Source organism: Leucoraja erinacea, chromosome 2 (genome assembly GCF_028641065.1).
Source record: "Leucoraja erinacea ecotype New England chromosome 2, Leri_hhj_1, whole genome shotgun sequence".
Lineage (NCBI taxonomy): Eukaryota > Metazoa > Chordata > Chondrichthyes > Rajiformes > Rajidae > Leucoraja > Leucoraja erinaceus.
In genome coordinates this window covers 105,345,165-105,373,154 of record NC_073378.1, presented here as the reverse complement: position 1 = coordinate 105,373,154, position 27,990 = coordinate 105,345,165, and the positions used below count along the sequence as shown (strand labels likewise).

Here is a 27,990-nt window from a genome sequence, read left to right as displayed (position 1 = left end):
AGACAGCTTAGCAAAGTGATTAAGATGGTTGAAAGAACCCTCGCTTTAATACATCAAGGCACGCAATATAAAAATAGGGAGGTAATGATCAAATATATAAAGCATTAGTTATTCCACAATCTGTACAATTGTGCGGTGTTGGCTCGAAGGGCCGAATGGTCTCCTCCTGCACCTATTTTCTATGTACTCTGTACAGATCTGTCCACTGTAGAATTCTGGACAACATATTAGAGAGAGCACAGAGAACATTGATGTGGGTGATATGGCGGCACAGCTAGCGTGACTTGGAGCTGTGTGGTGCTATTGCCTCACAACTCCAGAGACCTGGTTTGAAAACTGACCTTGGTTGCTGCCCGTATGGCGGGTGCATATACATTCCAATGGCAATATCCCTGTCACTGCATGGATTCCTGCAAAGTACTGTGGTTTACTTTTACTTCTTAAAGATGAGTTGGTAGGTGAGTTAACTATTATAAATGTAACCCATATCAGGACAAAACAACCAAAGGGAAGTTGATATGAGAGAGAGTAAAAATTGGTCAAGGAATGGGACTGACGGTATTATTGTGCTGGGAGCCAGCATGGACTCAGTGGGCTTCATATCATCCTTCTGTGTTATAATAAGTAAGTGGCCAGGGTTAGAGAATGTTAGAGGTGAGTAGAAATTACCTATGCTGGAGATGTAACTGAGATGTATAAAACCATGAGATATCTAGGCAGCTGAACAATGTAACATTCTTTCACACACTGAGCACAAAAGTCAAAAACATAGACTTTGTCAAATAATTAGACAATACTTGGGGATCTGAAAATCACTGCCTGAACGTGGAAACTCGTAACAAGGGTTATGAATCTTTGAAATTTGCTAACCCCAATATTAGGCTCAATAAATATATTTGCACTTGAAAGAGGCATATTTGTCGACTTTATTAAATCAAGAATCATGTGGAACCCGTCAGGAAATGGAGATTGGGTTCAGATCAGTTATGATCAGGAATGGTGCCGCATTTCTTGTGTTCTTGTTGGAAAATAGAGTAACATGTAGAATAGCCCAAACACAGTTAGCAGAATGGCCTCTTTCAGTGCCTCAAATTTCCATTATCATTAAACTGATTGTTCTTCTGTGACTGCCAACATAAACACTACTGTTCATTTGGATCATGGACGAGATTTTCCTATTGTGATAGTTTTCATTGTGACACTTTTTTATTCCTGTCATCGACTAACATGTTTTTCTTCTTCAGGGCGAATCTGGTACCTCTGGCCCATCTGGAGCAGCTGGTGCACGCGGGGCTCAAGTAAGTAAAGAATGGAAGAGATATCGTGTTCCTCTCTGTTTTGTGCTGTGGCGTAGGATTCCCTTGGGGCCTGCAGGTGCAAATTAAATAACTGCTGAGTAACTGGCCTGCAGACTTACCTAGGGGCTAGAGCAGAGCACATAAAGGGAGTGAGGATGGTCTGGCGCCTTGGCATGGATAGAGAAGCCCAGAGTGGGGGTGAGGTCCTGGATCAGAAGGAAGACTCCAGAGGCTTGTTGGGCACCGATGTTCATTGGTGGTAGCTGGGCAGATAATTCTGGTTGTCAATTAGTAAGGCTGTCGGAGAATGGGTAATCAGGCATTCTGGGTGGGTGTGGTGTTTAACTTATCAGCAGCAAGCACTGATTGAATAATTGGTGAAGCAGGAGGTTCTTATGTTATCATTTTGGGGCACATTGACGTGGGTAGGTGGGATCCTAAAGGAGAAATGGTAATGTAAAGGAGACCCATCTCAGCCAGGTTCCTAGCCTGAACTAGAATCTGCTTGGGGTGGTCCACTTTTCAGGCTGCAGAAATAGGCTGGCCATTTGTGTTAGGAGCCTGCTTCTGCAGAAGAGCACACAGATCTCTTCAACATGAATTAAAATCCACGGGCTGGTACCTGAATATCCATTGCATGCTTTTGGACACCACCACACATATCCAGGTTGCTTTATGCACCACTGGTTTAATGCAAGAGGGAACCCAAAATGAAAACTGCAGACTACATAGTTCACACAGTGTGCCATTGGTTGTTATTCATGTTACATTTTTCACCAGAATTAAATCATGTAGATCTCAAATTGCTGCCCATATATTTTTAACCAATTGCTGAAAATGCACCATAAAACCGCAATAGAGTTTTTGCAATTTTGCAATGTTTACAATTAGCCCTATTTCTAAGACAAAAGTATGAAGTGGAATATTGGTGACATTATTTACTTTGGTCTTCTTCTGCCCAGGGAGAACGTGGAGAGGTTGGTCGTGTTGGTTCCGGTGGATTTGTTGGCCCTCCTGTAAGTCTGAAAACTCCTCCAATTTATTTAATGATTTTAATTTCATTTAATACCAGGCTCTCACACTTGTATGTTGTTGATTCTTTTTTCTCACTGTACAGGGTGCAGATGGACACGTTGGACTTAAAGGAGAGAAGGGTGTTCCTGGTGCTAAAGGAGAAGTCGGCTCTGCCGGTCCTGTGGGACATCCTGGTGCAGCTGGTGCTGCGGTGAGCATCTCAATCGAAGGCATTAGACTGATGAGCAATCCTACCCCAATTCATTGACATTTAGATTCAATTGGAACCTGAAGGGAGCTTTTTTACTCAGAAGGTGGTGGGTGTATGGAACGAGTTTCCAGAGGAGGTAGTTGAGGCAGGTACCATAACAGGATTTATACAGTCATACAGGCCACACCGATAAACATGTCCCATTTACACAAATCCTACCTACGTGTGCTTGGCCCATATCCCTCTAAACCTGTCCTATTCATGTATCTGCCCAAATGTTTCTTAAAAAGATAGTTGGAAAGGAACACGGATGGGAACAGTTTAGAGGGATATTGGGCATGTTGATCAACATAGACAAGCTGGGCTGAAGGGCCTGTTTCTATGCTGTATGAAATATCTCTTTAAAAGGTAAGAGTCTGTCTTAAAAAGTGACAGAGATGTGGCATGTTGGTTCCGTACCCAGTTTTCTGTTACCAGTAACACTTGTTGCAATTATTAAAGCTGTGATGAAATTACAAAACTTTCCAATTAACTACTTTTGTCATTTTGTGATACCAACAATTGTGATATTGAAGGGTCTGAATTCCCTCAGATTAGTTTACATTGGAATAAATTATTGAGATGCTGATAAGCAAATTAATTCTAGTGACATCATAATTTTTCAGCCACTGATACCAAACATTTTACTTTTCTTAATATGTGCCTCAATATTCTATCCATAGAACTGGTCATTGTCAGGTCTAAGTAAAGATTTTGTGATGTGATTTTATGATTGAATAAGGATTCAATGAACACGGTTTCCTTGTTTCAGCATTGCTGAGCACCCATTTAGGCTATGAAAATCACACGTGTCACCTCACTGCAGCAGTTTGCTGAATGATTTCATTGGTACAATCAAGCACTCTTTTACGAGAGACAACACCTAACAGATAGATTACTCTTTCTTTATGAAACAGATGCACGGCAAGTTTGCCAGCTAGAAGAAAGTGGTAGTACCAAAAATGCATGTCACATGACCACTGATATTTCTGTTAAGGTCCTTGAGTGAAGATTTTTGTCTCAAGTGCAACAGTCACATAGCTGATGACACATGAATTCTCTCTTGTCTGTTGGATCCACTCCTAACTCTGTGTCAGATAAACTTAAGTTCTAGAATGAAGCTCAAGTTGTGGCCCTCTACATATTTTGTCACTTGTTAATGGGAGTTCTTTCTCATGGCATAATAACTTGCAATCATCTTCTGCATGTACTTATTGAGAAAGTGGCACGAGCAATAAGATAGATCCACTGGAATCTTTTTCCTTTTCAAACGTCCAGTAACGCAAATTAAAATAGAAATATTGAGTCAGTTGTCTGGGAAACGACCATTTTCCTAATAAATTATGTGCTGGCATTGATTTGCTGCCTGCAAATGTATTCAGTAAAGCCTTTTAGGATTCATGTGTATCATTCAATCATGCATGCATTGACCCATTCACCCTTGGGCTATATATTGCCATACCTATTGGTGTTGCTCCTCTAACAAAGCAATAAAAGGCACAAAGTGCTGGAGCTATTGAAGAGTTATGAATTGTGAAGTTTGAGGAAGGAATATGTGTGGAAGGGTTGGGGGGGAGGGGAGTTTGTGAGGGGGAAGGGAGGGGGGAGGAGAAAGGCAGGCAGGGAAGAAGGAGAGGGTGGTGGTATTTACAGAAAATTGGAGGGTTCAGTGTTCATACCATTGGGATGTAAGCAGCCCAAGTGGACTATGAGGTGCTGTTTCACCAGTTTGTGTATGGCCTTTGTCTGGTAATGGAGGGGACCCAGGACAGAGTGGTCAGTATGTGAATGGGAAGAGGAGCCCCATAGGTCCAAACACAGCTGATTGTCACATAAAACATATCAGCAAGGTAGGCCTGGAATATTGTGGGTTATATAAATATATATTAACTGTGAACACAACAGCCCTTTATGTTAATAACTAATTGCATTTTCTCTCCTTAGGGTGCTTCTGGTGAACCTGGTCTACAAGGAGCAATGGGTTCATCTGGTTCAGCAGTAAGTTAAAAAATAATTACACTGCAAATATTTAATTTAGTAAAAAGGCTGAAATGTTTGGGATTGGGGTCTTAATTTAAATGTAAGGAATATGTCATTTAGGACATAGTTCAGATAAATGTTCACTTTGGAGGGTTATGCGTGTTCTGTTGATGAGTATATTTAAGATTGAGATCGGTAATTTCTTGTATGCAAAGTGAATGTAGAGGTACAGAGATGGGGTGTAAAGATAATGTATAACATGATCTCATTGAATGGTAGATCAGTTTGGTATCCTAATTCTTCACCAACTTGAATAATTGTCTACCATTAGCTAATTTCACAACTGCTTTATTAATTCTAGGGTATGACCGGCTTTCCAGGTCCCGCTGGCCTCGTTGGTGCTCCTGGTCCAGCTGTAAGTCATTGTATCATTCAATAATAATGTTTCAAACATGATAAATCTGATTTGCAGTGTTAAAGTATTTAGTGTCAATAATAGAAATAATATTGGGATATTGTGTAAGGGACTAATTTTATATTTGGCAGTGAAAATCACCCACACCAAATTTCAGTATTCATGTTATTCATTCTTAAACTCAGATTTATTTATTTTTTGCACTTATTACCAAAGATTAGATGTGATGGAGATTCAAGAAGATAATAGGATAGATTATTTCACTTCCTCTTCTTATTCTGGTTGATCTGTAATTCTCGACTGCCCTAAATAAGAACTACAACTTTATGTTTGATTAATATCATGCAGGTGTTTGTTATAAACCTCATTTAGCTCTAGGGGGTCATGAAGCAGGGGGCAAGCTGGGCCACAGTCCCACTAACTGCATCCTAAAAATCATTAAATACATGAAGGAAATGCATATTTGCATTTAATATATGTACTTGCAAAAGGAAAAAGAAAATCAGGAAAATCAGGAAACAAGTTTCTCAATGTTCCTCAAACTTTTGAAGAAGGAACGAAAGTAAAGTTAACGTTTCAGGTCCATTACCCTTTTTCAACCTGATCCAAGGTCAAAAAGTTAAAACATTCCTCTTACTCAGATGGTGTATGATCTGATGAATGATTCCAGTAACTGCAATTATTAATTAATGTTTGTTATCTGTGAATGAATTATTTGTTATTTGCTGGACATTCCTGGAGTAAAACTTACAATGTTTTTAAAAAAAAACTCAACATCTTTTGGAATTATGATATCCATGGAGACATCAATAAGATGCATCCCACTAAGGTTTGCACAATAACAGGGCAAACAGTGTGTTTTCTAAAATAGATGTTCCTTATACTAAATTTACAAAATATTGTTTTGAAAAACATGGTAATTTGTACATTGCTTCCAAATTTTCCATCAGTGAAGGAATAATAGAAAATGTATCAGTAAGCATCAGAAATTGTAATCAAGTCCATAACTGTATATTATTAATTAATTTATCTTTGTAGGGTCCCCAAGGTCCACAAGGAGCTGCTGGTCCATTTGGTAATTCAGGCCCACAAGGTGCAAGAGGTGACTCAGGTCCACAAGGCCGCTCAGGTGGATCAGGTCCTCCAGGTCCAGTCGGTTACCAAGGAGAAAAGGGTACATCTGGTGAAACAGGAAATGCTGTAAGCAACGTTAAACTTGTATCAAAGATTATTTTTACTAGGAATGCAACACCTGACTTATCCACTTGTGTTGATCTTTCTGTACAGGGAAATGCTGGTGCTCCTGGTCCTCATGGTTTACTTGGTCATGTGGGCACACTCGGTCTCCCAGGAACGAGAGGCGAATCAGGTCTCCCAGGTGTCACTGGTCCAAATGTAGGTATAATGTTTTTATCAACCAGTTAACAAATACACTGAGGGGTACCATGATATGTTCATATTCTTCAAGGCTCTGTTTGGAATAAATACTACATAAAATATTATCACCTTAAAGTACAATATTCAAAAATATTGCATGCAATGGCTTTATGTTCAATTTGAATTTTATTTCATCCTTTGTTATTCAGAGCTAGGTGAAATGAATGAAAAGCTGCTGAAATATTAAAGGTTTAAAAGCCTGTAGAATGTGTTTGAGAGGAAATATTTGGAGAAGATTTAACACTGTGCTCAAGACAATTAATTTAATTTTAAATTTTAAAGGAAGGGCAGAGAACATAGGGAGCTCCTGACAGGTTAGCCTGCATAAGTTGCAGGTAAATATTGGAATCCATCATTAAAGACCTAAAATATCTTAATATGATCAAGCAGAAAAAACAAGAAGCTAATTGACATGAAGGAAACAATTTGGATGGCAAACAGCATATTGATCTTTATTTTAAAGGGATTAAATAGAAGTGGAAGAAAAGCTTGTTGCTATTCTACATGCGGTATTGGTGATAACATATCAATCTCTGAACCACAGAATAATGATTTGCACTAACCATTGTAGATGGATTCTAGGATGAGGGAGCTCTGTGAAGAGAAATGAATGCACGAGATTGATGCTCATTCACATTTAAAAGTTTAAAGATGATCTTGTTGAAGCAAAATTCTCCCAAGAATTGAAGAGAAAGTGCAGGCAGGTTTTACCTTCAGTCAGAGAGACTGAATCTCAGGACATAATCTCATGATAAGCAGCCAAGTATTTAAAACTGAGCTGAGGAAATATGCCTTTCCCCTGAGATTGCAACATGTTGGAATTATCATTGCAAAAAATTCACTTTTTGAGCATTATTGTAAATTGAAACGAATAAATTGTTAGACAAGGGTATCTAGGGATGTATGGATTACCCAGGAATATAGACCTGAGCCATGAATGTATTGGTCAATAATAATGTCAGGATCTGGTATTTAGAAACGTCCCACTTTGGGTAACATTTGAAGTCATACAGTACTCCATAATTGAGCAAATACTGGGGATTTTGAGTTCAATAGTATTTTTCACCAGGAAATAATATTTTGCAGCTATTAATATAATGAGTGTGGTGATATAATGGTTAAGCTAAGAGGCTTGAATGTTGATCAAGAGACATATCTTTGATCCCAGCAAGCCAACTGAGAATTTAAATTGAAATCATAAAATTAATCTGCAAATAAAAAAAGTAATCTTTATAACAAGGAGCAGGAAACTAGCAGATAATCATTAACAGCTCATCTGGTTTACCAATGCTCTTCGGGGAAGGACATTTGCTATCCTTGCATTCAGGGCCTGCAAGCGACCCCAGTCTAGGAGCAATTAGACATGGACAACAAATGACAGTGTTTATATCAATGTACACGTCCCGTGAATGGGAAAATGAAAAAAATAAACATCATTTCAAGAAATAATAGTTGTTACGTTTCACAGAGAAGCTACTGATCATCCACTATTACTCCACTGGCAAAGTACTGAGAAGTCCATGGAGAAGTGCCATAGGCACCTGTTTAAAGCAGCAGATGGCATTTCACTGGTTTTCCAGTCCCTTTCTATTATAACCTCTGCAGAATTCTTGTGGAACCCTGCTATAGTTGGTGCTGGAATGTGCCTTATAATTTGAAATTGTTGGTGTGCCTGTCAGATAAATACCTCCCCAGGTCATGCCTCGGTGATTTAACCTTATGTCTTTGTTATTTGGTTCCAGGGTATGCCTGGTGCAACGGGTCCTGCAGGTTCTTCCGGTCCACGGGGTTCAGGTGGTGCCGCTGGTGCTGCTGGTATGCTTGGTCGACATGGTGAATCTGGCCGCGATGTAAGTGCACGACTATCTCACTATTGCCAACGCCGGCACTGCATAGCCGTACATCTCAGAACGGCAGATCATATTCTGCACATCGTACATATAACCTTTTCTTTTTCCTTGTTGTTTTTCAGGGCAACCCTGGTGCTGATGGTTCTCCTGGCCGCGCTGGATTCCCTGGGCCCAAGGTACGTACAGTCCTAATGGCTACACTCGGAAAGCTACTTTTCCTTGACCTAACACCACATTGTTTCTGTAGCAGTTTAAGTAGATTATTTTTCTTTAGTAGACACAAAATACCGGAGTAACTCTTTTATTTCTGTTATGCAGGGCGAGCGTGGAGAAGGTGGCAGGGGCGGCGCTCCTGGTTCAGTTGGACAACCTGGTGCTCACGGCCACGCAGGTCCAGTAGGCAAGACTGGCAACCGTGGTGAGGCTGTACGTTTGCACTTTCAGTTCTTAAAGGAAGGACCTGTTTATGAATTTCATTATATGACTTGTATGGGAAAGTAAATCTGTCTTCTTTTTTGTCAGGGTGTTGGTGGTGCAAGTGGCCATGTAGGTCCATTGGGCCCAAGAGGTCTTGCGGTGAGTACATCTTCCTGTAGCTCAAGTAATGTTCATGTTTACACATTATTAGGCTAACTTGGGTTTCAGCATCTCTCCTCGTATTCCTGGGATCAGCCGCTCTACTAGGATGACAGAATTATGGATAGAAACATAGGAGTAGGCCATTCGGCCCTTCGAGCCTGCACCGCCATTCAATATGATCATGGCTGATCATCCAACTCCGTATCCTGTACCTGCCTTCTCTCCATACCCCCTGATCCCTTTAGTCACAAGGGCCACATCTAACTCCCTCTTAAATATAGCCAATGAACTGGCCTCAACTACCTTCTGTGGCAGAGAATTCCAGAGATTCACCACTCTCTGTGTGAAAAACTTTTTCTCATCTCGGTCCTAAAAGACTTCCCCCTTTTCCTTAAACTGTGACCCCTTGTCCTAGACTTCCCCAACATCGGAAACAATCTTCTTGCATCTAGCCTGCCCAACCCCTTAAGAATTTTGTAAGTTTCTATAAGATCCCCCCTCAATCTTCTAAATTCTAGCGAGTACAAGCCGAGTCTATCCAGTCTTTCTTCATATGAAAGTCATGCCATCCCAGGAATCAGTCTGGTGAACCTTCTCTGTACTCTCTCTATGGCAAGAATGTCTTTCCTCAGATTAGGAGACCAAAACTGTATACAATAGTCCAGGTGTGGTCTCACCAAGGCCGTTTACAACTACAGTAGAACCTCCCTGCTCCTATACTCAAATCCTTTTGCTATGAATGCTAACATACCATTCACTTTCTTCACTGCCTGCTGCAGCTGCATGCCTACTTTCAATGACTGGTGTACCATGACACCAAGGTCTCGTTGCATCTCCCCTTTTCCTAATCAGCCGCCATTCAGATAATAGTTTACTTTCCTGTTCTTGCCTCCAAAGTGGATAACCTTACATTTATCCACATTATACTGCATCTGCCATGCATTTGCCCACTCACCCAACCTATCCAAATCACCTTGCCGCCTCCTAGCTAACACTCCTCACCCCTAACACCCCCCCCCCCCCCCCCCCCCCCCCCCCCCCCCCCCACCCCCCGTCGTGTCATCCGCAAACTTGGAGATGTTGCATTCAATTCCCTCATCCAAATCATTAATATATATTGTAAATAGCTGGGGTCCCAGCACTGAGCCCCGTTTCTAGTCACTGCCTGCCATTCTGAAAAGGACCCGTTTACTCCTACTCTTTGCTTCCTGTCTGCCAGTCAGTTCTCTATCCACATCAATACTGAACCCCCAATACTGTGTGCGATGGGGTATTCAGATCCCACCCTGAGAGGCAGAACATATTTACATCTAGACTAATGTGTAAGGTCACCAAAGCCTTGGTGCTGATATAAGCATGTATTAGTAGCTGTCCCTCCCACCTGTATGGGCGGTCATATGATAGGAGTAGAATTGGCCTAATCGGCCCATCAAGTCTACTCCACCATTCGATCATCTATCTCTCCCGCCTAACCTCATTCTCCTGCCTTGTCCCCTTAACCTTTTACATCTGGATTAATCTGCCTTAAAAAAAAATATCCACTGAAGTGCTCCACAGCCTTCTGTGGCAAAGAGATGAAGCTGGTACAGATGCAGCCTTATAGTGCCAGTGCCCCAGCTTTGATCCTGACCTTGGGTTATGTCTGTGTGGAGTTTTCATGTTCTCCCTGTGACTGTGTGGGTTTCCACGAGGTGCTCCGGTTACCTCCCACAAAACCTCCAAATAAGTGTGGGTTTGCAGGTTAATTGGCCTCGATAAATTGCCCGAGGTGCGTAGAGAGTGGATAGGAAAGTGGGACAACATAAAGGTATTGTGAATGAGTGATTAAGCCCAGCGTCAACTCAGGATGCATCTTTAAATCAATCACAGCCAAACGCCCTGTTACTGGCTCTCCGCCCTCGATCTCCCTCAGACCCAAGGGCTTAAGGTAGAAAAGCTCCTGGCAAAGAAGTGCCAGTAGGGAAGTATTGTTTTAATTGTCGGCACATGGGTCGATGCCTCGTACCCTTTCTATCTACTCTTCTCCAATAGCAGCTTGAAAGCTTCAAGGCTAGAGGTTGCAGGCCTATCTGGTTTGCTAATAAATTAGTAGTCCTTTATAATTTTATTTGTCCCTTGTTCACATGTTACCATCAATTAAAAGTGTTTATTCCACACTTTGTAGGGTCCACAAGGTCCACGTGGAGAAAAGGGTGAACATGGTGACCCAGGTTCCAGAGGCTTGAAAGGATTGAGGGGACCCGGGGGTCTGCAAGGTCTTCCTGGTGTTTCTGTAAGTAATTGTGTTGACACTTGATCCTTCTCCCTCTCCCTTCCAACCTTTCTTCTATTGTTTTTTTTCTAACGAGTGTTTCTCATTGATTTCCTTACCTTGACAGGGTATTTCTGGTGAACCTGGTGGTCATGGTGCTGCCGGACCAAGTGGCCCAAGAGTACGTAAAGAATCTTCTTCATAATTCAACTGATCAGTTGTTTGAAGAAATACACCAGTTGAAAAATAATCTGCTCTACTCATTGCTTCCAGGGTCCCTCCGGTCCTGCTGGTCCTCCTGGTAAAGATGGTTCCTACGGACACGCTGGTACCATTGGTCCTGTTGGCCACCGAGGTCGCACTGGTGACATGGGTCCCCAAGTAAGTTGACGTTTAGAACCGGGACAATTTTATTTCATATGTTTATATGCTGGGGAATACTTTCATAAATTCAATATATACCGCAGTGATTTAGAGCTGAGAAAATACTTATAACGTGCAGTCACTTTGTATTATGAAGGTAGGAACCAGCTTGTTTGCAGACAGCGATTTTGCACATACAGTGTGTCAATGTAGTACTTGCTATATTATCTGAATTCAGTGATACTGGTTGAGGGAAAACTGTTGGCAGGTTAATTCTTTTGCTTTTGTTCAAAATTATATCATGGGATCTGTTGCGCCCAAGATGGATCCAAACATCAGCGCCTTCAGCAGTGCAGCTGTACTGCACATGAAAGGATCTGGAATGGGATGTGCATGCATGCTGTGACTGACTGTACCAGAATGCTGCACTGGTCCAGTGATTATGAGGCAATGAACCTGCGGCCTCTCCTATGATACCTATTTGCGTGCTGAAGGGCATGACTGGCAACAGGGTGCCTTCGCTACAGTTATTATTAAACTCCTGCCCAGGTGCACACTTGAAGAATGATCACATGGTCCATGACGCACAAATCCCTTTCTCAGTTCAGTTATCAGTTTAGTTTAGTGTCACGTGTACCGAGGTACAGTGAAAAGCTTTTGTTGCGCGCTATCCAGTCAGCAGAAAGTCAATACATGATTACAATCAATGTGTTTACAGTGTTTAGATACATGATAAGGGAATAACGTTCAGTGCAAGGTAAAGCCAGCCTAGTCTGATCAAGGATAGCCTGAGGGTCATCAAAAAGGTAGATAGTAGTTCAGTACTGCTCTCTGGTTGTGGTAGTTATTCCGTTGCCTGATATTAGCTGAAGGTCACTTTGTTGTTAGAAATAGAAGGAAGTTCAAAAGAAAAATGAAATCTGAACAATTTGATCACATAATAACCTACAATTTCCTTAGAATAGAAACCATGAGGTTTACTGGTTGTTTAAAAAAAAAATCAGTCATGGTCTTTTAAATGGTGAAGTGGGCTTCAGGAGCTAGGTACTTCTCCTACTAATTTGTTTCAAATATGGTCTTCAACAACCTGAACTTAACACCAACATATGCTTTCCTGAGCCAACCTGGTTCAAGACACAAAATAGATCAAATGATTTGGGATGAGAGTGGTAATATAGAATTGAGTGTAAAGAATCAGCCATGATCATACTGAATGGCAGAGCAAAGGATTGAAGGGCCTACTCCTGCACCTATGTGTCTGTGCACATAAGTTCTGAGATGAAGCAGGTTGGCTAAGCTTTCATCAGCCTTGTGCAGAAGATTAATCTCCCTACTTCAGTTACTTGGTCACTCAGGTAGGCATCTTTGATAAAAACCTGTTGCAAATTAGATATGCAATTAACAAGAATTTCAGTGAGTCTCACACTTTCTTTTCCTAGAGAGTTAGCAATGAAGTTAGCAAAATTTCCCTGCAGAGTAAAAATTACGTAAGATCTCTGAGGAATCAGACAATGGTGTGCAAGTGATGGTCGCATAATGGGAGGCTACTGAAAATAGACATAACCTTTGAACCTTACCATTTCTTAGGGTCCTCCAGGTGCTCCTGGCATCCCTGGTTTCCCAGGCCCTGCTGGCGGTCACTATGAAGTGAACTACCATCATGAAGATTACAGAGCTGATCAACCAGCTGCAAGAGAGAAGGATCTTGAAGTCGATGCCAAACTGAAAGTTTTGACCAGAGAGATTGAGAACATCCGCAGCCCCGAAGGCTCAAAGAAGAACCCTACTCGTTCATGCCGCGACCTGAGACTCAGCCATCCCGAATGGATGTCAGGTATGTTCATGCAGAAAATCATATCATTGGGCAGCACAGTGGTGCAGCAGTAGAATTGCTGCCTCACAGAGACCCGTGTTTGATCCTGATTACGGGTGCTGTCTGTTTGGAGTTTGTACGTTCTCCCTGTGACCTGCGGGGTTTACTCCGCTGCTCCGGTTTCCATCCGTATCCCAAAGACGTACAGGTTTGTAGGTTAATTGGCTTCTGTAAATTGCCCCTAGTGTGTAGGATGAGAAACTTGATTAACACACTCGATGTTCATTGGGAACTCAGTGGGCTGAATGCCTATTTCCACACTATAACTCTAAACTAAGTTAAATAAAAAAATTAGCAGCTTTCGAATTAAAAAAACACTGCTGATGCCATGTAGCTGAACACAAAGATCATAACACACAATTGCTAGTCTGTCTGAGTGAATACCTAGGGTGAAGAAAAGGGCAAAGTTGGTTGAAATTGAGTTCCTGACTCTGGTGATCGCTGGTGAATAGTTAAACTTGTGATGGCTTTGTTGTTCTCCTCTTTGAATGCAGTCATATGAAAACTAGTTAATGAAGCAAGGTGTCAAGAGACTACCAACACTTATAAATTGAAATAAGTAAGTTAGACTGGAAAACAAAATATTTATTTATAGACCACAGCTAGTTTTGCAGGGAACTGGAACAAAATGTCCAGAAATTGTACCATACCTACTTTAGATGCAACAATACATGTGTATATTTAATTTAGAGCCCTAAAAAAAGGAAAAGTTAGTCAAACTCCAGTGTGTATTGGTGTTAGGCTGTTTTAACACCCAGAAATAAAGGTTAAAACACTATATTTACCATTTGTGGGACTTTTGTATTGCTCCCAACATTCAGGTGGAAATACCTGTTTCAGTTTTGTGTTTGGTATGATTTCACCTAAGAATGATCCAATTTGGGCAAGGTTGAAATTTGGGCATGTGGCACTCAAGAAATGGATGCTACATGAAACGTATTCTAAGTCAACAAGCCCTTCAGCTCAACTCGTCCATGCCAATGAAGATGCCCAATGTAATCCCACTTGACTAATCCCACTTATTTCTTCCATAATAAACCTCTAAACCATTCCTCTCAATTTGTGTATTTATTCTTGATTAATGCAAAGATAATTTTTACACATTGCAATAACAAGGGGAAATTATGTATATTACAAAAAATATAATAGAATAAGATTGTATTACAAATCAAATTTAATGTTTGAGGTAATTTTGATTTATGCATCTGCTTTTATGTTCCTTTGTCTTTGTGTGATTTGAGTGGCTGCATCACTGTTTGATTTAATGCTATAAATGTATTGCCTTAGGTTACTACTGGATCGATCCCAACCAAGGATGCATCATGGATGCCATTAGAGTTTACTGCGACTTTGTATCTGGAGAGACCTGTGTACATGCCAACCCTGACACAATTGAACGTAGGAACTGGTGGAATAACAAGCAACAAGAACAAAAACACATTTGGTTTGGTGAAACTATTAAAGATGGTGTACAGGTAACTGAAACTGATAATTTTGCAGCTTTCCATAAAGTCAGTGCAGAATAAAATGCATTTAAAATGTTGAAGATAGATTTCTTAACTTGAATATCTTTATTCCAGTTCGCTTACAATGATGAGCACATCACTCCAGTTGTCATGGGAACCCAGCTGACCTTCCTGCACCTTCTCTCCAATGAAGCCTCCCAGAATATCACCTACCATTGTAAGAACAGCGTAGCATACATGGATGAGGAGACCGGAAGCCTGAAAAAGTCAGTTATTCTTCTTGGTTCCAATGATGTTGAACTCCGAGCTGAAGGTAACAGCAGATTCACATACAGCGTTCTGGAAGACGGATGCACGGTAAGTTATGGTAGTTTATTTTAAAGCTAACCATACTTAAATGTGTTAGCTGTGCATTATGTAAAAACATTGCAGTTATCAATTGGATTATCTCCTAGCACATTAAGGCATGGGTAAAAGTGCGAGTAAAACTTGAGAAGCCACAGGAGCACATTTTAAATACTGATCTGTTTACTGCTGTCTTTTTCTTCAGTATCCCTGCCTTAATACCTATAAAGGATTCTCAAAATAAGGTGCCTTTTGTACTCTGCCATAGTATATCTATTATGGGTTTTTTTTCCCTTTTCAACACTTTAATTATATAAAGGAACTTTAGCTCCAAATGCCACAATCATTTCTTTATTGATCTCAACCATATTTCACAATTATGTTACATCCATCAAGCAATTAGTATTAATTTTGCATTCAATTATTTACTTTTGATAAAACCTTACTTTCTTCCCATCGCCACATTGCTTCTAACCTTTTTAACTTATCAGCATGGTAATTATTCTCAATGCTTCAGCAGTGAATCCTACAGTAAAGTTAAATAAGAAGGGTCGTATTATATTCTGTTGATTGTGTCCCAGAAGGCAAAATATCCTTATACCAAAGTTTAGATGTAATATAGATTAGTAAAACTTACAAGTATCTGCTATCTCCAACAATCATAGCATTAAAAAAGTTCTACAGATATGTTCAAATATTTCCCAGATCTGCAACATGTACATAATCTTCAGTCATTTCTGGAAATGCATTCCAATCATTTTTAGATTGCATGTTTAGGATTTTACCAAATGTATGCATTACCTCAAAATAACATTATTCTATCTTGCTTTTAACAGAGACATACCGGTGAATGGAGTAAGACAGTCATTGAATACAGAACACAGAAAACATCTCGCTTGCCATTTATGGACATTGCACCTATGGATATTGGTGGCCCAGAACAAGAATTTGGTTTGGACATTGGCCCAGTCTGTTTCAAATAAATGAACTTGAGCTAAATTAGAATACTCTCTGCATTTTTTCTTTTATTTTTTACATTGCTGACTCATTCCATGTCTTCTGCTCATCCACTTGCTTAAGTTCTGGGCTTAACGAGAAGTAGGAAATCCAAAAAAAAGGAAAATTGTTTTCTCCGTGCAATTTTAATGCAGTTCCCAACAACTTGGACATTTGAAGAGATTATTGCAGGTGGAACCTTGCCCTAAAGGTTGAAATCAAAACAATGGAAAGTAAATAAAAGAAAGTGAAAAAGTGTGTCACTTGTAGTCTTTGAATATTTTCAAAGAGGAAGTTTAAAACCACAGCTTCCCAAGGTTTAAACTACCTCATATACTTATTTTAAAGTATTAAACACATAATTTCTTTCTCAAAATTAACTGTGGTACTTGGAGTTCACGTCATTTTGTAAAGGTGCTAAGTGGTATTGAATTGTGCAGATACCGTACTTGAAGTACTAACTGTGGTGCTAACTGAACGTCCCATGCCATCAATGAATCTGTCACTTTGTGAGATCACATTTCCAGTGCTGTATTAAGCTGTACAGTGGATTTTATTTCTCAGTAAATTCCTTTGAATATTACCATGGAATCCTCTTGTCTATTCCCAAATTAAACATGTGGATACCTTCCTTACCATTTCCATCTCATTACTTCAGGTGTTCATGCTTTTAGCCATGCACTTTCACTCCAACTGAATGGAAAATGGCAGCAACAATTCTAAAATCAAAAACAATGACAACTAAAAATGTTCCTATTTTGTATATGTGACAAGTGAGATGTTTTAATAATTGTGAAATAAAGCATGAAAATGTTCTGAAGTAACTTGTTTCATGACTCTAGTTCATGTTACAAATTCTAAAAATTGAAATATCCCCCCCCCCCCTCCCCCCAATCCTTAAAGTGTCAATCTTCCAAATATACAGAGGAATAACCGATTCAGATGTCACCACCTTTCCCGCATGGAAATATAAATTTGACTATTGTTAAACATCCGGTAACAATCTCCAGTTATCCTGTACTAATCTGATCTCACAAGTTTTACTTGAGTTAAATCAGAATCAGAATCTCACTGTAGTATTCAATGTAAATAACCTGAACGGGTGGGAAAAGTATGGTCATCTGTGCAGTAAAATGTTTTTTAAGGTAGTAGTTTACAATGTCAAGACAAATGGATAACTTGAATGGTTCACAACTCTGGACAAATAGAAAGTATTTCTAGCACAGACTTCATTTTGTGTTCATTTCAAACACAACAATATTCTTTGTTGGAAGTAAGAAAATATGCATAATTTGAAATGTTATGTTTTCATCTCTGTGACCCCATGTACATTTTTTAATTTCATAGCAATAAGCTATTAATGTTTCACATCACCACCTCTTCCTGGACTTTTTTCTCGCTACCACCTCACCTTCCTAATTACTTAAATACCTTCTAAAATTTCCTCTTTGACTGTGGCTTTTATCTTCCATCCATTTGAATGTTCCTACTGCTTTACTTTACCAGTTTCTATATTCACCATGTACACTCACTGCTTTTGTTTTCTCCACCATTCCAGTGAGAAAATATGCTACCGTTCTTCACTGGAGGGTGATCTAACAAAGCAAGGCATGCTTCTAAATCAAATATCTTAGACAAGACTTGTTCCCCCCCCCCCCCCCCACATATTTCCAGTGAGGGTGAAACTGCCTTTTACAGGCCTTTACTCAAAATATTTAAATATATTTCCCATTGGTTGGAGTTTCTGTGTGCAGTGGAGAAGTTATACAGATCAGAGAAGCATCAGCAACAAAAATGAACAAACTGCCTCTTTTTATAATTAAACTCAATCTCTTCTTTTGGTCAAAGCCTGAATCTTAGGCTTTGACCAAAAAGGAGAATTCTAATATTATTCAGTAGGGCTAATACTGTGCTGAATGGCCACGATTCAAGTGGGAGACTCACCTTAAGCATCAACGCTATAGCGGCACACAGGGCAGAAGTGAAGTAAGCTAGTGTGAGCCAGCACTCTATAGTAGTACGGAGGTAGGCAATAAACACTGAACAGAAACGCTGTACCTCTAAGCTAAACTTGGGTGTAGGATAGTGTTACTGTGCGGGATTGCTGCACGGCGCGGACCCGGTGGGCCGAAGGGTCTGTTTCCACGCTGTATCTCTAAATTAAACTAAAATAGGTTAAATTGTTAATGTCAGCGACCAGTATGATTTACTTTCATCCCTGCTACAGAGAAAATCACACCTCGACCTGGATCAGTGTCGAAAACACCTTTGCATGCACTTTTTCACAGGAATAATGTGGATCACTAACCCAAGTCACTTCTCACCTCCAGGAATACCACACCACAATAGCAAAAATGAATAACAGCAATGGATTGATGCTTGTTCATTACTAAAAGCATTTCCATAGATTCTAATGTGCGATTCAATATATAGAGCTTGATTTAGTTAGGGATCATCTTGGATTTCCAATGATTTTAAAACACTTACACCCAATTGCCCATCTTCATCCCAACTAAAACACAGGAAAGAGTTGGGCAAGGCAGGGAAAGCATAAACAATGTGATTCAATTTCAAACTCATTCTCAGATGTTAATAATTATGATGGTAATGCAGGCATTGGTTAAGCATCACACAAAAAGCAGGAAGGAGCCAACCTAGGATTCAAGGTCATATTGTGATGACATTAACACATCAACACAACTCGAATGGTCTGCACAACCAGTTATGTGATTTCTACTGTAAAACAATAGAAACAATACAGGAGACAGATATCTGGAGGAAAATGGAGAGGAGGAGTGTGTCAGGTTGGACATTGAAAATAGTTATTCATATCAAAGTACATAAAGGCAACGTATTCTAGACCTTGCTGGGTCCACTTTATATCTGTTACCACTGCAAACAAAAGAATCAAGGACATAGTCCATGAAAACATTCACTTATAAAGCATACACACAAAATGGTACATCTTGATCGTCAGTATCTGTAGGTTTTCCTGGGTAACCCGAATTAAACTTCGGGTTACCCAGGTCAGGGGTTCCCAACCTTTTTCGACCTGTTTAACCCTGGCAACTTTAATAGTACATAACAATGTTATTTCACTTATTTATGAACAACTAATGGTGAACAGATACCAGTATCCCAGAACCAAACACAGTCAGTCAATGAGAAAAAATATGTATAAATCCAGAATCAACAAATTTACCCCCGGATAGGTGAAATTTACCCCAGTTTTGGAACCCTTGAGCTAGGTAGTGCCCACAAGCTAGTGCTCCCGAGTGTGTACGGGAGAATGGTATTGACTGCTTGATATATATGCTGCATAAAACATTTAGAGCCAGGTTGCTCATAAACAATATTTTAAATCTATAAAGTGGACAACAGCATTTAAAGTAGGCCCATCATTCGTCCTCTCTCCTGTACTTTCTGTAGCAATGTTACAACATTTTGAGATTTAAAAAATCATGTCTGCAATTTATCCCAACAAATCAAGCAAAAAAAAAGAAGTTTAATTTGACACCTAATTCACTTTCATATCTTTAGTATTAAAAAAGTTATGGCCATTTTCATACTCGGAAATTAGCATCATGTTCCCTTTTGCTTTACCATTGACTTAACACAAAAGCTGTGATCGAGGACAGTCAAAAGCCCATAACTTTCTTAAAAATTAAGAAAACTGAATGAAATTTTCAGTTATTATAGATTGAAGCATTCTGAAACAAATATAAAACATCTTACTTGTATGACCTGAAATTAAAGCATATAATTAGCTAATTACCTAATTGTAGCTAATTACAAAATTGACCGTTGTGACGGAAATAGTAATAAACACCCAGACTGCCTTGAAAATTAAAAAATGTGATATTCTCAAGATCAGAACTTTAATATTATTGTATTATATGCTGTAAGTCCATAACAGATAGGTAAATAAATTACAATTTCTAGCAATAGACCAAGTCTTTATGGAGAAGATCAGTTGCTAGCTAGTAAATTGGCATATCATAATCAGTAGCATCATCATACTCCTCAGATTATAACCAATAACCAACTCTGTACACCTTGTTTTTCATCAACTTTTCAATTTTGGCATTGTAAATAGTAAGATTAAACGAGAACTTGCCAGTTTGAAGTTTGATCTTTATTTTATGAGGAGTTACGATGAGGGATTACGTGAAGAAGGCCGTCAACCCGCATGTGCGTCAACCTTTAAAGCAGCGATGTGAAAGCACAGATTACAGTTGTTGAACTGAAAAATAGTAAGATACGAGAGACTAGAAATACCAGCTGATTTTATGAGGGTTTGGGAACGGAGGGCATGTAATCCCTCATCGTAACTCCTCATAAAATTAAGGTCAAACTTCAGACTGGCAAGTTCTCGTTTAATCTTACTATTTCACTTCGGAGTCACGTGAGTGACTACGTGAAGACTTTGAAGCTCTGTGCTTTCATGCCGTGGACTCAAGCCCAAGCCACGCACTGTATATGTTGACCAAGGATAAGAGGTAAATGCATTCAGACACGACAATTTTTGATGGTTTTAATGGACAAATCATAATAAGCAGAATTAGCAGATCCTCTTATCCAGGGAAACTACTAAACAGAACTTAAAACGGTCTCGGCAAAGGCCCTTGGTCTGATGACTGGTTTATGATAGAACGCCTGAAAAGTACGTTCTCCTGACCATCCTGCGGTTGCAATGATCTGGTCTAGCGGGCCATCCATTGTCCTCACTGCTGTTGTAGATGCTGCCCTGGTGGAGTGAGATTTAAAATAGTCAGTATCAACTCCTGCATATGTCAGCACCTGTTTCAGCCACCTGGAAATGGTCTGAACTGAAACCTTGTTATGAGGTTTCTTAAAACTAATAAGCAATGCTTGTTCCGAACCCCTGAGGCTCTTAGTGACCTTAATATGTCGCCGTAGGTGTGTTACCACACAGAGCCGGATGTCCAAGGGGTAAGCTGTAAAAAGAAGCTTGAGGCCGGAAATACCTGGTCTGCTTTGCTTAACTAGGTCATACATGTAAAACATGATACTGTGGGCACACATGACCATTCTATCTAGTCGAAGTTTGTGTAAAGACTGGGCCCGCTGAGCTGACACCAGAGCCATGAGCATTACTATTTTGTACGTGAGCTGGGTCAGGGATATGGATGTTGCCAGTGCCCACCGGCGAAGCAGAGTTAATACTATGCCTACATCCCAAATTTCCGTATATCTGGGCCTAGGGGGTTTCATGTTGAAGAAGCCCTTCATGAACCTAGACACTAGCGGGTGTGACCCCACAGATTGGTGTCCTGATCGTGGTCCCAAATATGTCGATAGTGCACTTCTGGCACAGTTTATAGCACTATAACTCAACTTTTCTTTATAGAACAATTCAGAGAGAAACTCCAACACATCGGTTATGTGTGCTGAGTCATAAGATATATTGGATAGTGAGCAGTACTCTTCCCATTTCCTAATGAGAAATATATTGTATCTTCGTACTGTCTCTCCAGGCTGCAGTGAGTACATCCAACGTGCGTTCAGTCAATCCGAGCTCCAGAAAAAGTCTTCTCAGACTCTGTAAATCAATAATTAATTTGTTCATGGAGAGGATGTTTTACAAGGTGGAAAGCAAACTACTGCCTTTAGGCATGGCCATAAAGGCTGATCATTCCCAGTATAGCCCATGGTTGTGTCGGCCAATCTGGTACCACCAGGAGGCTAGCGACAGGGTCTCGCTTGAACTAGCGAGCATAGATAGTTGAGGCGGTATGAGGGAAAGCATAAAGCACATCCTTGCCCAATGTAGCGGGAATACATCCACCGCCACTGCCTGTGGGCCTTGTACACGTGACGTACTTAGATAATTGGTGATTTTGTCTGCACGCAGACAAGGCAATATCCGGTGTTCATACCGGTCGATGATGTTCATAGAACATGTATTTTACATTTATTTTGTGCATTATTGAATTACCAAATCCCGGCGTCCAACACCATATCGTGTCTGTCATACCAGTGAAATTTTTGGATAGCCAACAATATAAAATATGGGCTAGATTTTCCTAAGTGATAACTTATACCACCGATGTGGTAATCCTAAATTAAGCTGAACATGCATATTCCCGCAATAAGTGTTAAACTCATAGTGTGCACCCATCAATGCTGCGTGTACCAAAAAGAACTGGTGATGCATCTTATTTTAGTCACCACAACAGATGTAATTTTTCAGAATTGACTACAGGTGCACAACCTTTTATCCGAAAGCCTTGGGACCAGACACTTTTCGTAATTCAGAATTTGTCGGTCTTCGGAATGGAAATTTTTTAGCGTAGATTTTAATGGCTGGCTCAGTGGTAGAGTGCTCGGCTCATATCCGCAAGGTCGCGAGTTTGCGCCTTGATCCCGGCAGTTACTCGGTCGCGAGTTTGAGTCTTCAATGTCGTTTTTTCTTGCAGAATAAATGTTTGTATGAAATGCAGTGTAGGAGAGGTGTACTGACTGTGTGGGCAGAACTTTGGAAGTGATTGCCCACCAGTCTAAAAAGCCGCTGTGTCTCCCTGTCCCTGGGATAGCAGGGGGCGATCAAACAGCACAATACCCCCCTCCCCCTCCAACTCCAGAGGAATCCGCTCCCCGATGGGCCGCTACGGCAACAAGTGGCAGTTTGCCCACAGCCCGAGCTGCGCCACCCCAAGAACACCTTGAACACCATCCGCTTCTGCCCCTACGTGTTCCTCTGGAGTTGGAGCGGGGCTGGGCTGGAGTTGCTGCTGGCTGTGGGTCTCTGGGATCTCCGTGCTTGCAGTGGGCCTGGGGGTCACTGTCCCGTTGGTCCTGACGTCTCCGGCCACCCCCCTGGACTGGAGCTGAGACTGGGAACTGTACCGCCCTTGCCCCCTCCCTCTGCAACTGCAAACAACCCCACTCTCCTGCAAGGGCGGTACAGTTCCCGGAGGATAGCAGGTGGCCGGAGACGTCAGGACCAACAGGAACCCGCTCCCCGATGGGCCCCTACGACGCCCCGAGCTGCGCCCCGTCATCCGCAACCCAGGTTCCTCTGTAGTTGGAGCGGGGCTGGGCTGCTGTTGGCTGTGGGTCTCTGGGATCTCCGTGCTTGCGGTGGGCCTGGTGGTCGACGTCCAATTGGTCCTGACGTCTCCGGTGACTGCACTGGCCTGCTGCCATCGCCGACGTGAAGACAGTACAAAGGGTCATGTTGATGCTTTGGCACCGACCGTGCACGAGCTGGCTGCTCTTGAAAAGGAGGCGCAGTCGTCTTTCTTACAGTTTGGCTTTCTTCCCAACCAATTGTTCAAGCGCTTTTGATGGCAACATGCGCCTTAATTTAGTTCAACAAAGAAACTGACAAGTTACTAATGAGCGGGGAGCTGGAGAGGGGAGGGAAGGGGTCACACACATGGCCGGGGAGCAGAGGGGTGTAGGTGGGGTGAAACTGAAGGGAGCGACAATCTACTGCTGCCTGCATGCTGAGTTAAAAAGTTGCCACGCAAGACTCACCATACACTGTGTATCGTGTCTACCGTGGGAACTTTTTAACTCAGCGGGCAGGTAGCAGCATATTGTCAATTATTAACCCTCCCGCGCAATATACCCTCACCTTCTCTATTATGGATGGGGATTTAGTTCCCCTTTCTTCGAGGACCGACCGGAGGTTCCGCTGTCACCTCTGCGGGCCGCCCTCGGTGAACGTCCTGTCTCCCTGTCCCTGGAATAGTGGGGGGGCGATCAAACAGCACAATACCCCCCTCCCCCTCCAACTACAGAGGAATCCGCTCCCCGATGGGCCGCTATAGCGACAAGTGGCAGTTCGCCCACAGCCCGAGCTGCGCGACCCCAAGAACAAGACGTACCCCTTGCACATCATCAGCTTCTGCCCATACGGGGAGCGTGTTCCTCTGGAGTTGGAACGGGGCTGGGCTGGAGTTGCTGATCTGGGATCTCCGTGCTTGCAGTGGGCCTGGGGGTCGGTGTTCCGTTGGTCCCGACGTCTCCGGTGACTGGCACTGTGCTGCTAGCATCGCGACGTGAAGACAGTACAAAGCCCCTGCGCCGGTGCAATGAGCGGGGAGCTGGAGAGGGGAGGGAAGGGGTCACACACATGGCCGGGAAGCAGAAGGGTGTAGGTGGGGTGAAACTGAAGGGAGCGACAATCTACTGCTGCCTGCACGCTGAGTTAAAAAGTTCCCACGCAAGACTCACGATACACTGTGTATCGTGAGTCTACCGTGGGAACTTTTTAACTCAGCGGGCAGGTAGCAGCAATATTGTCAATTATTAACCCTCCCGCGCAATATACCCTCACCTTCTCTTTTATGAATGGGGATTTAGTTCCCCTTTCTTCGAGGACCGACCGGAGGTTCCGCTGTCACCTCTGCGGGCCGCCCTCGGTGAACGTTTTCAAGGACCTTTCTTCAAGGACCGAAAAAATGTCTGCTATTCGGAGGTTTTCGTTATTTGGATCTTCGGATAAAAGGTTGTGCACCTGTATATTGAAATTCTATACTGCACAACAGATTTGAGTGGTGCCAAGAAAGATTCAGTTATTATATTACTGAATTTTGGCTTAAATACCAAATACTTATGATGCATAACAACCCGGTTTGGCGTCTGCAGTATAAGTTTCCCTTAACCTGTGAGTGATGCACACCCTTATGTTCTAAACCCCATATCCACCTACCTTTATGGTTAACGGTGGCTTAGTGGCATGAATTTCCGTCCCTGAGCTCTGGGGGGGTGGAACTACTGGGGTGTTCCACGTGCGCATCTTGGAGGAGGGCTGACCTTGGCCTTGCTCTAAAAAAGATTTTGGCTCATAGAGGTCGTTGGGATGTTGCCGCCGGGAAACCGTGGCTCTGCTGATTGGTAAAGCCCGGATTAGTCCCAAGGCTTTCGTCTCGTCATCGAGGTCTTTAACCTGTTTTAGGTTGGTTTTCCCCAAATAGGTAGTTAGGCGGCTGTACGTTGCTTGATTTACACAATCCTGCAAATTTTGGATTGAGGGTGGGCCTGATGGCATTTTTCCGATAGCAATTAATCTCGAAGTGCGCGTGGCATAGTAAAGCCAGCGCATCTTGTTGGTTTTCTGATAACTGAACTTTATCCACAGTCCTTGAAAAGGCTGTGATACCCGAGGCCAGCAGGCCCAGGATTTTTTGGAGATTTACCTCCTGGTTTCTGATGATTCCACCCAGATGGTTCCACATAGAGCTGTTGACAGCCGGTACATTTAAAGACAGACAATTGATGAGTGTATAGTGTCTCTTGGCTGTGTCCATCATTACATCGTCTTGCAACTGGTGTGAAGCTAAGTAATTGATATTGGCCACAAGCTTTTCTTCGAGCTGCTCCCCAATTTGCGGCGTCATCGCAAATTTTGATGCTATGCCTGGTACATCCGTATCTTGCCCGTGCATCATAGTATATTCACCGGACATACGGGCGAATTCTGAGCCAGCCCACAACTGACTATGGATGCTCCCCTCCTCAGAGAGGGAGACATCTAGCAACCCTGTACCAGGTGCTGCCGCGGGCTCACTCGGAGACCCGCACTGATATAACTCTGATCTAAGGAATGTTTCATGGTGGAGCATCCTCTCCATGAGGTGCTCCATCCGGGCTAGGCATCCGGTGACGCTACCCATAGTGGGAATTGCACCCTCCAGGCCTGACTCATCTGAGTCTATAGGCCTTGCAGACTTCTGCTTGGCTTTCCCCACCCTTGGGGTAGCCACGGTGTTCTGCAGAGTCACCAAGTCTGCAGTTGCTGGTATTATCCTTAGCGACTGGGATGGTGAAGTTGGCGGCCCCCCGCTACCCGCGGCCCCACGGTCGTCTGTAGCGGATCTCGCTCCGGTTCTCCTTGTCTTCATTTTGTCCATATTTTTCATTCAGGAACTTGTAGCGATCATGCAAACAAGTTTGAACGACAATAAACAACCTCAGAATAAGCTTTAGAACTTACCTGCGGGTCTTTTAACTTACCGGTGGCAGGAGCAACGAGCCTGTCAGCCAGTCGTGGCGCCATGCGTGGACGTATTGACGCGCATGCGGGTTGACGGCCTTCTTCACGTAGTCATTCACGTGACTCCGAAGTGAAACTACAAGTTTTTGCTCTTCAAACCACGCTTGACATACCTTTCTGCCCGCTACTTGCCCATTAAGAATGTCCTGTAGATTCCATTTCTTAAGAAAAGGATATATTTTTTTAAATAGCCAAGTATCCAAATAACAAACTAATCCCATTCACATAAGAATTCACAATATAACATGATTTTTAAATCTCACTGTCATGAATTTATATGCCAGATGGAAGGAATTTAATGTTTAATTCCCATAAATTAATCTAGAAACACCCACTCAATATAATCAAAATTATTATTTTTTGCACAATACATGTGGCTAAAATTGTTGTGTATATTTAGTATACAAATATTGACTATGGATAGACAATAACACAAAATATAGACGATTTAGATGCTCTTATGACATGATAGTCCAAAAAAAAAGAGCATTTTAATCATTTTGCGAGTGGGTGTTTCTGGAACGCGATCGATTGGAACGTTGCATTTGCGGTGAATTTGAACCCCATATCGGCAGGAAAGACACTGCCGATTCGTATGGGGCCCAAATAACATTTTCGCAACGTAAAATTAGATTAAAGCCATCCCAAGAAGCAAGATTATATGTAAAATATACGACTTACCGTTTGTTTTGTCCAGTTCTTGCGATCCGTCACGTTGTAGGCGTTGAGGGCGTTAGAAGTTGCTTTTTATTTAAATCCAATTATTAAATTGTTCAGCGAATTAAAAAATAAATAAACCGGGAACGGAGTTCGATCGATTTTTCTTCATCAGTTAGCAGCCCGAGGAAATCCGCATCCGAAAAGCAGTACAAACCTGGATTTTAATCCCCCCTCAATCTTCTAAATTCTAGCGAGTACAAGCCAAGTCTATCCAGTCTTCCTTCATATGAAAGTTCTGATATCCCAGGAATCAGTCTGGTGAACCTTCTCTGTACTCCCCCTATGGCAAGAATGTCTTTCCTCAGATTAGGAGACCAAAACTGTACGCAATACTCCAGGTGTGGTATCACCAAGACCCTGTACAACAGCAGTAGAAGATCCCTGCTCCTATACTCAAACCCTTTTGCTATGAATGCTAACATACCATTCACTTTCTTCACTGCCTGCTGCACCTGCATGCCTACTTTTAATGAGTGGTGTACCATGACAACCAGGTCTCGTTGCATCTCCCCTTTTCCTAATCGGCCACCATTCAGATAATAGTCTACTTTCCTGTATTTGCCGCCAAAGTGGATAACCTCACATTTATCCACATAATACTGCATCTGCCATGCATTTTCCCACTCACCCAGCCTATCCAAGTCACCTTGCAGCCTCCTAGCATCCTCCTCACAGCTAACACTGCCCCCCAGCTTCGTGTCATCTGCAAACTTGGAGATGTTGCATTCAATTCCCCTCGTCCAAATCATTAATATATATTGTAAATAGCTGGGGTCCCAGCACTGAGCCTTGCGGTACCCCACTAGTCACTGCCTGCCATTGTGAAAAGGACCCGTTTACTCCTACTCTTTGCTTCCTGTCTGCCAGCCAGTTCTCTATCCACATCAATACTGAACCCCCAATACCGTGTGCTTAAGTTTGTATACTAATCTCTTATGTGGGACCTTGTCGAAAGCCTTCTGAAAGTCCAGATATAACACATCCACTGGTTCTCCCTTATCCACTCTACTAGTTACATCCTCGAAAAATTCTATAAGATTCGTCAGACATGATTTACCTTACATAAATCCATGCTGACTTTGTCCAAAGATTTCACCACTTTCCAAATGTGCTGCTATCCCATCTT

At 41.9% G+C, this 27,990-nt stretch overlaps 1 protein-coding gene across 2 annotated transcripts in view; it reads left to right on the top strand.

The window, feature by feature from the left end:
* col1a2 (collagen, type I, alpha 2) overlaps positions 1-16,375 on the top strand; it is a 49,218-nt gene extending 32,843 nt beyond the window's left edge. For both annotated transcript variants that reach the window (XM_055662651.1, XM_055662661.1), the window contains exons 35-52: positions 1,245-1,298; positions 2,261-2,314; positions 2,416-2,523; positions 4,507-4,560; positions 4,904-4,957; positions 5,996-6,157; positions 6,245-6,352; positions 8,137-8,244; positions 8,367-8,420; positions 8,563-8,670; positions 8,767-8,820; positions 10,988-11,095; positions 11,202-11,255; positions 11,348-11,455; positions 13,025-13,271; positions 14,598-14,785; positions 14,891-15,133; positions 15,958-16,375. In XM_055662651.1, coding sequence (XP_055518626.1) covers positions 1,245-1,298; positions 2,261-2,314; positions 2,416-2,523; positions 4,507-4,560; positions 4,904-4,957; positions 5,996-6,157; positions 6,245-6,352; positions 8,137-8,244; positions 8,367-8,420; positions 8,563-8,670; positions 8,767-8,820; positions 10,988-11,095; positions 11,202-11,255; positions 11,348-11,455; positions 13,025-13,271; positions 14,598-14,785; positions 14,891-15,133; positions 15,958-16,104 — 2,013 coding nt within the window. In that variant the 3' untranslated portion in view covers positions 16,105-16,375. The remainder of the gene's footprint in view (positions 1-1,244; positions 1,299-2,260; positions 2,315-2,415; positions 2,524-4,506; positions 4,561-4,903; positions 4,958-5,995; positions 6,158-6,244; positions 6,353-8,136; positions 8,245-8,366; positions 8,421-8,562; positions 8,671-8,766; positions 8,821-10,987; positions 11,096-11,201; positions 11,256-11,347; positions 11,456-13,024; positions 13,272-14,597; positions 14,786-14,890; positions 15,134-15,957) is intronic.
* The last annotated feature ends 11,615 nt before the right edge of the window (positions 16,376-27,990 follow it).